Genomic DNA, 15000 nt, shown 5'->3' on the forward strand with positions numbered 1-15000 from the left:
AGTGTCCCTTTAAAGCACTTCACTAAGTATTGTTTTCGACCAAGACAATGGCCTAAAAGTTATTTCTTTTTGATGAGCTAAATAGTTCAAATGACATAAGAGTCTTCTTGCAACCTGTTACGCAACTAAAAGGAAAAAAACATCTAACTGTTGCTTTAAAGTGATGGATGTTCTGTTTTTCCGAAGTCGTTTCTCAGGTCAAGGCTGGTTTGTTTGTTTGTTAATGCAAGCAGAGGAGGAGACTGTGCGTGCAGGCATCCTGTAATTGTGGGGGAGACTTGCACCTGTGGCTTGCACTGCACTGAGTGCGGTATGGAAATCATACCACAAGTCTCGCTCCCCACACATGAAAGAGGATGAAGAGCTGATAAAGGCTAATGTTTCATAAAATGCCAAAACTGAGGTAAATTGGCTGAATGGTATGAAAATACCTCCGACTGAGCCTTTCCTGACTGTGAACCCGAGTGAGCGGATCTTGCGATCCTATATGTGACCGCGGCCTCAGACATCAACTGAATTCTAAAGTAGAGATTACGTTTTCCGTGCACTAGGGAATAAAAGCACTTGGAAGGTTTTCAGAAAAGGTTACTGTGCTCATAGTGTCCATGGGAAAAAAGAACATGCAGGTCAAGGTTTCCAAGCTTGAAAATAAAGCCATCAAACGTCTCTAAACCGCTGCGATAAACTACCCTTTGTTCTCATTGGGAAATGCTACTTGTGACTCTTTTGCAGTGTTTGTGCACGTGCACACTAGGGCTTGACACTGGCACGTGCCAACTGGCTAAATTCAGGAAAAACTTGGCTGTGGCTGGTAAGAATTTCAGTGTCACCAGCCAATTTGGAAGGTAGCTTATTCTATGGTATGACACATCAGAATAACCTGTAAGTTATTCTGCACTTTGCCCCCTGTGTATGAGGTCGATTTAGAATACCCATAGCTTATTGGCTACAGTCTATAGGCTACAGTCTGAGTTGATGAACTTAACAAGGGGAGCCCAGCACTTGAAAGACATTGGATACTGTACCACTAACTCCGGCTCTGATCTTCCTAAACCGAACTTTGTCTGTCCTGTCAAAGCCTCATAAAAGTACTGTATAGTCGGATACTGTCAGAGAAGCAGCCTTTCTATGCCCCCCTCTGGTGCTCAGCTCCAACAGCTTACATTATTAGTGAGTGGGCCAAAGTACTGTACAAACCATCTGTCAGACTCGGCAACCGCTTGGTGATCAGAGCCAGGATGGCTGTTAACGGTTGTTCAGATCTACAAAAGGCTAAATCCGGGAGCCCCTTTAGGGAAATTAATTTGTCATTGCGTGTAAACAAGCCTGTGACAAGAGAGAGGGGGTCGCTCAACATTTATTTATTTAAGAAAGGAACCCATTTTTTTTAGTTGTTTAAGGCCATCTTGATAATGTTGGTTGTTAAATCGTCAGTATTTTCCCATGGCTTCCTCCTTTTAAAATAAACAATAACAACAACAGCAGCAGCAGCAACAGCAGACAGCGACTCCTGCAAATAGCATCCTGGCTCATATGCCAAGCTACAGTACAAGTACAAGTGTTGCGGCTCGAATCCAATGGAGCTGTGTCAAAGCAGAAGTAATCCTACATTGAGGCAGCATTTCAACTAAACCGTTTACAAGTACAGTACAAACTAAGCCAGATGATTTACCCCGAAGAAAGCAGTGGACCTTCTCATGGTATGGAACTCTCGTATCAAACCATTGGATTCTGCTATCTGTTGGCCACTCTGAAAACACAAACACTAAACACTAAAGGTTACAGTCCCTAGATCACTGTTACAGGTGCCTTGAAAGGCACTTAAGGCATAGATGAAGATGTTGGAAAAATAAAATGAATCAGGAAGCACCCATCAGTTTTCTTTTTACTTTTTTTCTCTATGAAGATGGAGGTCCACACATTCTTCCTACTGTTCAGGGTGGGATTCGAACCTGCAACCCTCTGATCCAAAGCCATGGCTGCCCATGTTAGTGTTTCACTGATTCTTGAGAAAGTGGCTAAAACAGGTTATAATCTTGAAAGAATAAACTTAAGTGAATTACAAAATAATATGGTATATCCTCGTAGACAAAGGTCTTCGCTTTTCAGAAATGCACAACGCCAATCTCCCCATTTTTTTTTCAGAAATCAGGTTTTTTTCCGATCATATCTTGTTTTTTGTCAACACCGTCAGACACAATTAAAAGCAATAAAAAGTGTATTGATTTGGTTGCATATGTATCTGGAGTTTTTAAGTGATTGTGTGTGTTTTTTGGTTCACACATACGCCTTTAAATGTTGAAAATTCACTTTCATTCTATTTTAATACTGCTTCATGTGTTCTAATTTAAAAATATGTGCTGTCAGACAATGCTTACTTAATGGCTAAATAGATCAAACATTTTTTCGTAATTTCACAAATATTCGCGTAGGCTTAAATTGGCTATTACTTTGATAATTCAACAACTACAAAGGAAAATTTTGTAAGCACATTCATTTAAAATGTCCAAAACTCCTTCTTACGGTGGTGACTTAAGAACTGACGGTGGTGACAGTAATCTGAAGGTGGTGAAAGTGACCTAATTATTACCTACATTTAGCAAAATAAATAGCCCTCTCAAGTCAATGACATAAACACTTTATTTTTGTGTGTGCACAGTATGTTTGTGCATGTGTTTTTTCTTCATTTGTTAGATACTCTAGGAAGTAGGCCTAGATTATTGAAAATGTGGCATAAACAGGTTTTAAGTTGTTCAAATCCAAAATATAGAGGTGTATTATCATAGATGAACGTCTTGGCTGTGCAGTGAATGTATTGGCCAAGCTTCCCATGTTTTACATTTTTCATAAAATGGGCTCTTTCTTGGTTTTGTCACCAGCGTCAGACAGAATTAGAAGTAAAAAAATAAGTTTACTGTATTTAAGTGAATTACTTTTACAATTCAACATAATTTTAGATACTTATTGGAAGCATAGTCTTAAAACTTGTCAAAAACATGTAAAACACATGCTTTTTTGTGAACTACATCAGATGTCACCACCGTCAGGTTTTGTGACAAAAAACCCTCCAAATGCACCTCAGTGGAGGCTGGAGTATAAGTTTGGGTCACAATTATTACTAACATGTCTGGTAATGTTTCATTAACCAGCACAATTTAGTAAAATATGGAACAAGATGATGAGCGGAACAAAATCTGACGGTGGGTGACATCTGACGGTGTGAGACAAAAAAACACTTTTTTACATATTGTGCATTTTTTGCTCACATTAGCCACTTCATTTTCGCTCTGTTTCTTAGGGGCTTCATGACGCTTCTGAAAAAGTATATATAATTAACATTAATGTAACAATAATACTATTAAAACCCCCGACGGTGTTGACATGTTATGGTTGGGACAGTACCAGTGTCCAAACAAATTATCAAATTGAGGAGAAATTAGTAAACTTACAGGAGCTTCAGTGATGGTGAAGTACTCAGTAGATCTAAAGGTTTGAAAAGGGGTCCTAAGTAATGACAATGACCTTGCGCATACCTGATTTTATTGGTCTTTTAAAAACAAATCTGACGGTGGTGACTAATATGCTGGACACACTTTGAGCAATCAGAAAATAGTAGTAAATATTGCTTTACACGCACTATGTGCATATCTGCAGAACCACTTCAATATGGACTTTCACATCATGGTGATATTATTCAATAATATCAGTGATTTTTACATTTTAAGTCAATTGAAATGATGATGTCTGTCCTTGGGACAGCTGTTTTTACAGGGTGTGGGCAGGTTTATAGCCATGAAAAGTAATAAAATTACACTTAAATATTTCAAACGACTGTACGAATGTAACAGACCCCTGTGTCTTCACCTGGATTCATTTTGTTCATGAAAATGTAGTTTATTTTCAACAGAATTGGCAGTTTATTGCAGAGACATGTTTTAGCCGCTTTCTCAAGAATCAGTGGTTTGTGACTTAGGGTATTTTCACCTTTAAGTGAACCAAACTCAGTCCTCTTTAAGTGGACCAAGTAGTAAGCCGACAGTAAAAGCACTCAGGTCAGTTTTTTTCATGTTGTGAGTGTATTACAAAAAGAACCGGCTGCTCTTTCTGGTTCCGTCAGGCTGTTATGGTGTGTCGGTCCTCTTTTTGATCACACCCGGGTCCTCTAGAGCTCTCCCAAAGCGATTATACCTAGTCACAAGTGTAACTTGTGGACTCATATGCAGGACTCATAAGCAAACCGCACTGCGACCATGTCAATAAAGGCCTCAGTAGCCTACGCGAGGGTACACTTTGGAGCGCCGTTCACATATGCACCGAAAAAGGGACCAGGTGTGAAAACACGCTAAATCTGCTCTATGATGTCTCTGGAGGGGCTTTCTGTCACTTTGAGCAGCCATGCACAAATATAAGGTGGGAAGAGGGGAATCCTACGTATAATCGTGTAGGCTTGTTTGTGATGTATGAGCTGTTAGCATAGATGCAAATACTGCCTACTTAATCAGTGCTATAGTGCTGTTCTGGTTCTGCACCCCGCCTTCATCAAACGTGCATCATTTCTGCTGAGAGAGGTCCATGGAGAGTACGCACATTTCTTCTTTAGGGCAAAACAGTAAATGTATGCTTTAAGCAGTTTTGGAGGGGTTTCTTCTGAACCTGCTTTACGTTTCCCAGCTGCCTGCACACCTGACCTGACAACCTGTTTATCAGAGAACTGCTTCAGTACCTAGTAGAGCTGCACAATATGTCAAAAATGTATCGAAATCGCGATATCAAAAGAGTGGCGATATGCGTATCGCGAAAATGACTTAGTTATTGTGAACAAGTAAATAATTTCTGTGCAGTCCAATCACTTGCTGAATGCCAACAAATAAGCAAGAAGCCCGTCCAGAACCAGAGGAGGAGAGTTGCGCAAATGGAGGACCAGGAAATAAATTGCAGCCCCGCCTTTCAACGAGATCGAGGTCGTGCCTAAAGCGGCTGTCTTTCCATAGACTCAACATAGACTCACTACGTAAAAAGCCAAAAATAAGGACTAAAAAACTATATTGCGGGGTAATCACCACAAATATGTAAACTACCAACTGTCTCGGTAATGATAATCACAGTTTTACCATAGATGTTTATCTGAAGTTATTACTACGAACAGCAAGTCTTGTCATATTCCCTGCATTGCATTGCATTGCATTTTCTGTGTGCTACGCCCACTTCTAGGGACTAACATCCGCAACGCTGAGCAGTTCTGAGACGCTAAACAGCTAATTTTGCTAATGCTAAAGTGGGCCCTAGCACACAGTGGAGATTGCCCGACTCTGAGCCCGCCACGACCAAAGCCATGCCCTCCACACAGACCGACAAATTAGTGACAAGACAAACACTCGGCTATATTTCTATATATCGTTTAAATATCCTTATCGAGGTATTGCATGCTGTTATCAAGTATTGTCTTTTTCTGATATCGTGCAGTCCTAGTACCTAGCCAAATCCCCCATCAACACACAGTGCAGGATCACTTTAGCTGTCAGTTACAAGTGACATGTTTCTTTCTAGTTCTCTTACAAAGGTGAGCCTACTCTTTATTCCCCTAAGGTGCATTGATATGGAAATGTCCATATTGTAGAGCAGAGGCCCAAGGGCATTGAGTACGTACGTAATTGCAGTGCATTGTTGTGGCGTTCATTGGGCCCTTCTCCCTGTTATGTCTGGCTGTCTGAATCATCAGGGTCGAATGGATGCGGCACGGCTCATTTATATATATAAAAAAATGCGACATCAATTTCTGCAAGGGAAGTCGATACAATGGCTGTCGCTGTTCGCTCTAATACCTTGCAATCATTTTCATGCCCCAGCAGATTCATGAAATAGACTAATGTCCTCTGAAGTGATGTATTTTCCTTAGATACAGTAAACCCACTGCCATACTAATAACATTATATTTTGGCCTTTTATGCAATAAATATGCAGAAAACTAAATCATACGTTTTGAGTCAGATAATGAACAGAATGCTTTTGCCACATCCTGATGACTGTATTGTGAAATAACTCATGGTGATGTTTTCCGCTTATAGGCCTAGGTAACTCATTGGAACATGAATTTGAAATTTTTGGTGCAAATGCACTGTATCTTTTTCAGATTTTCATTTATGTTAAGATTCAGTTGGAAATCTGAGGTGGTCTTCGTATATGAGGCCCCTCATCACTGTACAGTGCAATATTACATGGTGAGGTTTTCCACTTAGGAAAGGATTTGGAATAGTCGTGCGAGTGGAAATCATGTTTAAGAGGACTGTTCCATGTAGACTTTAAGCAATAGGCAAGGATGGACTGGCCATCTGGTATAGCGGGCCTTTTCCCGGTGGGCCCTGCACCCTCGTGGGCCACTATTGTCGGAAAAAAAAAAAAAGAAAATAGGGTCCCACGAGGGCCCGGACCCACCGCTGACTTAGTTTGGCGCCTCTAATTATGAGGGGCCCCTTTATGCCAAAAGTGCCCAGGTCCTATTTCTCCCCCAGGCCAGCCCTGGCCATAGACGATGCAAAGTGCCGTTTGCATGTGAGAGAGTGAGGTACCCATGTGTGAGTTCAGCTCATTCCCGTCAATTAATGGCGAGGTGTCAGCTTCACTACCCATCTGACAGCTCAGACCCTGGAGGAAGGCACAGGACACCAGCTCTCAAATCACCTCATCATACTCTCCTGTTGTATTCTACTTTATGCTTTTCTATTCTATTCTATTCTATTCTATTCTATTCTATTCTATTCTATTCTATTCTATTCTATTCTATTCCATTCCATTCTAGTCTAGTTTAACTGGATGAATGTGCATAATGTTGTGTGGTATGGATTTGGGGAGGACATTTTTATAATCTCTCAGGCTGATTTTATTCTGTGGGCCGTATTCAAATTCAAATGTGATTTTCCATGGTGAAATGATAACAGCATTAACATGTGTCCTTGTCCTGCCTTTCCCTGCTCTGCCCTGCTCTGGCCTGGCCAGGCAATACCCCACACAAATGAGTAAAATGTGAGCTGCCTTATCTTATTTAGCTCGTGCCCATCAGAGCAAGAGAGGCTGGTTTGTTGTCCACAGACTCCCATCTTATGAGCCAGCAGGGCACTCGCTGCCAGGGCCGCTGACAGCTTTGGCTGGGCCCGGGACAAAGACATCTGAAAGGGCCCCAAACCCAATCAATACAATGTAATGATGAGGATCCAATTCTGGGCCCCTCCTCTCCCTGGGCCCGGGACAAATGACCCAATTGTCCCCACTGTCGGCTTCACTGCTCGCCGCCACATGTGGACAAGAGCAAAAACATAATTTGGGGAAACCAGGGAGCACAAATACCTCGGGTGGGTCAGTACGCTCGGAGCAAGTAGTCTGTGAGAACAGGAGCCTGTGTGTATCTCAGAGGAAGGCGATAATGAGAGTGGAGTGACTAGATGTCGTCTCCTCTGAATGGGTTCCATCTGCAGTGCCAGGGGAGAGGAGAGGAGAGGAGAGGAGAGGAGAGGAGAGGAGAGGAGAGGAGAGGAGAGGAGAGGAGGAGAGGAGAGAGGAGAGGAGAGGAGAGGAGAGGAGAGAAGAGAAGAGGAGAGGAGAGGAGAGAGGAGAGGAGAGGAGGACATTAATGGTCCTCGGTGGCTCTGGGGAGAGGAGAGAAGAGGAGAGGAGAGGAGAGGAGAGGAGAGGGGAGAAGAGGAGAGGAGAGGGGAGAAGAGGAGAGGAGAGGAGAGGAGAGGAGGACATTAATGGTCCTCGGTGGCTCTGGGAGTCCAGCGCTGTGCAGCGCAGCCGGTTCTCAGCAGACCAGTGGCGCTTACGGGCACAGCGCAATAGAGGACCAAGGGCCATGGCTGGGTGCCCCAAGAGTGTGTGTGTGGGTGTGTGTGTGATGTTTATTTTAATCCTGCTCGGGCCGCACACATTGATTCTAAAAGCAGTTTTTTAAATGATATGTAATGTATACAAAATCTTTGTAGCAGAAGGGAGGGTGGGTAGAGTTTGGGTAGAGTGACCCTTGTGACCCTAGACCCTTGAGTCTATCATGGTAAATATGTCTGTACATGGATGTCAACGCATGACTGTAACAAAATCAAAACTGGAAATGCACTCAGAAAGTTCAGGCCTCTGCCAAGGAAGCTGTTTGATACAGCATTTGACTATGTTCTTCTTTTTGTAGAGTTTGAAACTCGAATGTCAAAATTCCCCCTATCCTGCAATGGTGAAGAATCTTTTAAAAAGTCCTGGTTCCAGATCATGATCCGGATCACCACCAAAATGTAATCACTTATTCCTCTTGTCATTTCCAACAAACAAACATACAGACAAACCAACGCGGCCGAAAAACATAAACTCCTTGGCGGAGGTACAGTAACTATGGCCAGGCTGATGTTCTAGCCTCTGGCTCTCTATGGTACCTCAGAACAATGAGTTACATATTAGGATGTACAATAATTCAAAAAGGCAGAGGAGCAATTTTTCATGGCACTAGTACGTAATCTTTTTCTGTGTGCTGAGAGGAGTAGGAGTTGGAGAGCTCTTCATATTTAAACTGGATCCACAGTGCCCTCTGCTGTCGAATGAAGTGTACAGCACCAGAAACATAACACCAACTATTTATAACATTTATTAAATACCATTTTAACATACAATGATCAGTACAAAACAAATGAAAATGCCTATGTACACGGATAATAACATGTTCCAAAATACTGTGCGATTCCTATTGGGAAAGGGCATTTGTTCATGTAAAATTACCACATAAAATATTGTAGCACTCCTGTAACATTTATAATATCATAATAATATAATCATAATAATATGACACAGAATATAATATTAGCATGTTTTGTTTTCCGAAAGGGACAAGAAATAAAATACTTATTTTACACCATATTTCACATGTTTCACAACAAGATAAAGATAAATACAGCAGCAGACCTCACATACATACACAGCTATGTACAATACCATACAATACAGTACAGCGACGACGTTATGCTTTTCCTGGGTTGCTCCTTAAGCGTTTTCGAGGGATGAGGCGTACCATCATGGGGGCGTCGTCGTGCTCGCTGGGCTGCTGGGACAGGTTGTTGGTCTGGGGGAGGCTGTCCACCGTGAAGCTGTGCTGCGGACACACGGAGAAGCGCGACAGCAGCGTCACCAGGATGGACTTCATCATCACCATGGCGATGTGCTTCCCCACGCAGGCACGAGGCCCCGAGCCGAAAGGCTGGAAGAAGCGATTGGGCACCTGGCACAAAGAGAGATGACGACAACACAAAGGTTATGTTCTCTTCAAGGAAAACTTTAAGGGGACACTGTGCAGGGAATGGTCAAAAAAGGTACTGCAACCATGCTGCTCATTGAAACTGGGCTGCCTATTGCCAAATTTGATCTTTACATGAAAGTTTTCTGAGTAATAAACACATATTTTCTAGTATGGTCCAAGTACAATCATTTTTGCAGCTAAAAATGACTATTTTTGGAAATTCAAAATGGCGGACCATGGAGAAGATCCCCCTTTTCATGTATGAAAAGTGCAATTTTTCCAGTCATAATGAATACTTAGAAATTGATGCTGGTGGTAAGTATTCATGAAAAAGGTAACATTAGTGAATGGGCAGCATGGATACTGGAAATAAACAACAAAAAATCTCACACAGTGTCCCTTTAAGGGGACTTTAAACAAATGTGTTTGTGGGGCTTTTTTTTGCTTGTATTGTGACAAGACAGTCAAAAGGGTGGGAAGAATGGGAATATGGAGAGAGAGAGACTGGATAGGATTGGGACAGAGAGAGTAGAGAGAGAGAGAGGTTCCATTGGCCCATTGTTTCCGGGTTCTACAATTGCAATGGGGAGGGGGGGGATCCCCCTTTAGGCAGACCTAGGCAGACCTAAGGACTGTTCTATTCAATGCTAGGAGTATTATGACACGCCCCTTTAGGCAGACCGGAACCTGGTCATGTTAGGTGCCCATAGCAACCTATTACATTGACATATCTCTATATACTTAAAGAATCTCTGACTGGGACATGACCCAGGCCGGATTTGAACCTGGGTCCCCATGGTGTGTTAGTGAAGCACAGCAATCCCCAGGAATATCAGAACTTTACAGAAAAGGTAAATAGACTAACAGTCTGACACAGTAAGGCCATGGGTGAACAATTCTCTCAATGAACCAATTGGCCAGTTTCCTTCACACTTACGTTCTTGTCAAAGTTCTCCAAGTTGAACTCGTCGGGTTTCTGGAAGAACTCTCTTGTCTTGTGCATGCGGCCCACGTTCAGGATGATGTTGGTTCCCTTGGCGACCTTGTGGCCGTCGATGACATCATCAGCCAGCGCCCGGCGCATGGTGAAGTCCACCACCGGGTGGAAGCGAAGGGACTCGTTGATGAAGCTGTCCAGCACTGGCAGCCTGTGCAGGTCCGCATGGCGCAGACGCTTGTCACCTGCAGTGCAGAGAACAGGAGGTGCTCAGGTCACATTCAAAACAACGAGAGTCAGATGTAGAGTAGTTTGCATACAGGGCCGATATTTTCAAATACAGAGGTCAAATACTGCGTGCTGTACTGCATACTGTACATTTAGAATGCTTCAAACACTTCAGTCAAACTCTTAAGTTTGTTTTCATTAATCACTGCCTTGAGGATAAATGGGGGTGGCGTATACAGACTGAATTTATCATTGTTGATCATATATCGATTTTCATCATAGATACATTTTACATTACTGGAAAAAAATACAGAGGACATGACCTCTGTGTCCTCAGTGGTAGTTGCGGCCATGTTTGCATACTACAGTTTCATACTGTAAATGCGTCTCAGATTGATACAATTGTAAATAATGAATGATCTGAGAGATCTGGAGGGCTGCAGAGATGTCCGAATACTAATTTTTGTAGCAAATAAAGTGTGTAAAAAAAAAATTGTCTTCAGAAAGTGCTGTGGAACAACTCGTGTACCACAATGCTTTGTCATATATTGGTGTTGCACTTATGTCCCAATTTTGCCATAATACATTGTGTAAGCATGGCATTAGTGCACGTATTACTAATTGGGAGGATACATTGTAACACCGACAAAATAAAACAAAGTGTTGCCAGATGTTTCAAAAACGCTTTTCACGCACCAATGATATATTTGCATACTAAGTGCATTATTGAATGTGAAAGCCCACCTGGGAAAATCCCATTGTCATTGTGACACAGCACTCCACAGTAGACAGCGCTAACTGCACTGCAACGAATCACAGGTGCAACGGTGCAACGGAGCAAAGAAGCCGTGTGACGGGACAGTACCATGCACAGCAGAGATTCTTTAAGTATAGAGATATGCCAATGTAATAGGTTGCTATGGGCACCTAATATGACCAGGTTCCGGTCTGCCTAAAGGGACGTGTCATAATACTCCTCATAATACTCTGAATAGAACAGTCCTTACGTCTGCCTAGGTCTGCCTAAAGGGGGATTTTCCCCCCCTTCCCCTTGCAATAATAGAACCCGGAAACAATGGGCCAATGGAACCTCTCTCTCTCTGCTCTCTCTGATGCACAGTGTACCTCAGTCATGGGGGAGGATGGGGGAGAGCACTGGTTAATTACACCCCCCACCAACCTGGCAAGTCAGGAATTCAACCGACAACCTCTAAGCTACCAGCCTCATACCCTAACCGCTTGCCCATGACTGCCTGTATAGTACAGTTGTTGCCAAATGTTTTTTTGTTTTCACTCACCAATGACAGTGTCCAAATACTGCCTATAAGAGTACTGATGTTGAGTTGACAAATGTTTTCTGTTTTGACTCACCAATGACAGTGTCCAGCTCTGCCAGGAGTTTCTTCTCCACCTGCGGGTGCTGTTTGAGGAGCAGCAGCATGAAGAACAGACTGACGGACAGAGTGTCCGGGGCCGCGATCACCATCTCCAGCACACACTGGCGAACCTCATCCGCAGACAGCTCCCCATGGCTCTGTGCAGAGTGATTGACAACAGGTAAGGAGTGAATGATTTGCACTTGATTTGATGCGAGATTCAGCCCACTGTTAAAAGACCCTTTAAAAGAAATGAACAGGTGATGTTGGGTGAGTATGTCTTTTCCACTGTTCACATAATGAAGCCTGACAGATTCACGTTTGAATGCTCATATTACCTTACATTACAAGTAGCTGACGCTTTTTTATTCAAAGCGAATTACACTTATTTTTTAGGTACAGGGTATTGGTTACAGTCGCTGCAGGAGTGTGGGGTTAGGTGCCTTGCTGAAGGGCACCTCAGCCATGGAGTGTGGTGGGGAGACGTAGCAAAACTTTCTCAATGTGAAACACCAAAACCGCCATATGAAGAAAAAAAAAACATTTCATGCAGGTATATCTGATAACTACTATTCTGTCTCACCTGAGCAAAGATCAGGTCAGTAGTGAAGTCAATGTCATCCAGCTTCTCAGTGGAACGCAGCATTGCCCTCTTCTCCTCGATGAGGCCTTCAATCGTGTCCTGAAGTTCTTGACTGCAGTCAAAAGTAGATTAGTTAGATTAGATTATAGATTATAGATTAGTTAGATAGATTATTAGATTATTTTTTTAAATTACACAATTTATCAGGGTAAAGAAATGAAATTTAGGATTTTATCAGGTATACAGGATAAGTGTGTACTGTATGTGGATCAGTAATATAATATGGCAGATATTTGACACTGAGAAATAAAAGTCTGGAAATACAGTCAATCCGGAAAGTATTCACAGCGCTTCACTTTTTTCACATTTTATTATTTTACACCCTTATTCCAAATGACCAAATTATTCCATTATGACCATGTGAAAAAGAAGTTGTCTTGACAGTTTTGAAAATGTATAAAAATAAAAAACTAAGAAATCATTTTTACAAAAGTATTCACAACCTTTGCTTGAAAAGTGAAGTGCTGTGAATACTTTCTGGATTGACTGTATCTTCAGCTGATAGACTGCTGATTACTCACGCTGCTTGCTTGTGTTTGTTGTGAAGCCACTCGAACTTGAAGTAGATTTCAGGCTTAATCAGGACCGTTTGCCAAGTGTCAAAGTACTTCTGGATTTTAAGCAGTAGTGATTTCTCTGCAAATAAAGGAGAGAAGTTCTACATTAACGGACATGAACTGTACAGGCCATATGTAGGATTTGAACTGCCAATGCTCCATAGGCCCACAGTGGAACACTTAACACATTCTACCTATGACCACCATATATAGGCATATAAGAGCTCTTTTCCAAAACGCTATATCCACCATTTTTGACTTTTTGCATTTTAATATTGGAATTGACTGTTAAGAGGTCTTATCATCTATGTATGAATTCTTGTCAATCAAATGTTTTGAGAACATACTTTAAAACCTCTATAAAAATGCATTTTGCAATGCATTTCAATTGAATGCTCAATACAAAAATGTCAATTTCCCAACATTCTATAAAATGGATATATCTCATTTTGGAAAAGAGCTCTTCAAATATACAACTATACATACTACATACTTACTACATACATACTACTAAGCATATTACGATACATACGGTACTAAACATATAGCAAAAGCACATGGCAAACATAGGACGTTTCCCAGCGAATCAAATGTAATGCAACATTGAGATGCAATGCATTATTGAGTAACTTCTAAGAAAGCAAACTGACCTTTAACTAAACTATAAACTATGACTAACACTATAACACCTGTAACTAACAAAATAAAAACTATAAAAGTAATAATATAAACATATATAGGCCTAAAAATAACCATAGCAAAAAGTCAACACAGCACATTATTTCTACAAAATGAAGTCACGATAAAGAATTCACACGAAAGAAAGCTGGCAGTCTAGGTCTCAGAATATGGAATTTAGTGCAGCATTGCTGCATGCAAACCATACTCCCACCGCAGGGGTTCCCAACCTATTCCAACTTGGGGCCGATTTAAAATTTTCACAAATGTTCGGGGCCCACCTCTGACCCAATAAAAAATACAACTCAAATAAATAGTCAGCAGCAGCAGCAACACACACACACAAATATTATTTTGATTTTTAGAAAATGACTTCAAGGCTCACGTAGAATACTCTCCAGGCCACCAGCATGAGAGTAGTAGTAACTACTGTGTGCCATATTTCTCATCAAATGTAGTGGAGTGCAACATCATTTTATTAGGCAACATCATTGTGCAACATTATTGAAGGCATTCCAAACACAGCTGCTTGGCTGCCCGAGTGAGTGAGTGAGTGAGTGAGTGAGTGAGTGAGTGAGTGAGTGAGTGAGTGAGTGAGTGAGTGAGTGAGTGAGTGAGTGAGTGAGTGAGTGAGTGAGTGAGTGAGTGAGTGAGTGAGTGACTGACTGACTGACTGACTGACTGACTGACTGACTGCCTGAGTGAGTGAACTGACCGTTGACGGGGACCCCGAGGAACAGCCTGTTGGAGACGTCCATCACGACGCATCTCAGGAGGTTGAGCACGTCGACGCCCCCCTGTGGACTCGTCAGCTCCTGCAGCTGCTCCAGCTGACGGCTGGTGGAGGACACGCAAACCTCCAGGGTCCGCTGCAGCCCCGGACCCGTCAGAGCTGCACACACACACACAGACACAGACATAGTTATAAGCTGAGCTGCAAGACGTGCATAGAGAGTCATGAATAAGATGCAAATATCCCTATGTCTAGTGTGCGCCCCTCGAAGTCAGCCTTCGTAATCACGACCAGTGATTGGAAACTCTTTGGTGAACTCTGCGCATTATCCAATCGCTGGGCATGACTAATTAGGCTGACACACTTCCAAGACTCATACACTTGACAAATAGTCATAGTTACGAGCTGAGCTTCAAGACGAGGACAGACATGACTGCAGTGATTTTCACCTGCAGACCTGGGCCAATCAGAGCAAGGAAGCACACAAAAAAGACTGAAACATGGTCTTGAAATAAGATATGTCCGGTGTAGCCCTGCATCCGTCAGAGCTACGGGAGGCTCAATGCACAAACACAATTGT

The 15000-nt window shown here is 42.3% G+C and overlaps 1 protein-coding gene across 1 annotated transcript in view; it reads right to left on the reverse strand.

Annotated features, from left to right (window-relative positions):
• Positions 1-8613: 8613 nt before the first annotated feature.
• LOC134438918 (aromatase) overlaps positions 8614-15000 on the reverse strand; it is a 9344-nt gene continuing 2957 nt past the window's right edge. The window contains exons 4-9 of the mRNA XM_063188642.1: positions 14403-14579; positions 12974-13088; positions 12393-12504; positions 11805-11967; positions 10206-10450; positions 8614-9250 (exon numbers count right to left, since the gene is read on the reverse strand). Coding sequence (XP_063044712.1) covers positions 8993-9250; positions 10206-10450; positions 11805-11967; positions 12393-12504; positions 12974-13088; positions 14403-14579 — 1070 coding nt within the window. The 3' untranslated portion in view covers positions 8614-8992. The remainder of the gene's footprint in view (positions 9251-10205; positions 10451-11804; positions 11968-12392; positions 12505-12973; positions 13089-14402; positions 14580-15000) is intronic.

The sequence above is a fragment of the Engraulis encrasicolus genome, chromosome 22, assembly GCF_034702125.1.
Source record: "Engraulis encrasicolus isolate BLACKSEA-1 chromosome 22, IST_EnEncr_1.0, whole genome shotgun sequence".
NCBI classification, from domain to species: Eukaryota; Metazoa; Chordata; class Actinopteri; order Clupeiformes; family Engraulidae; genus Engraulis; species Engraulis encrasicolus.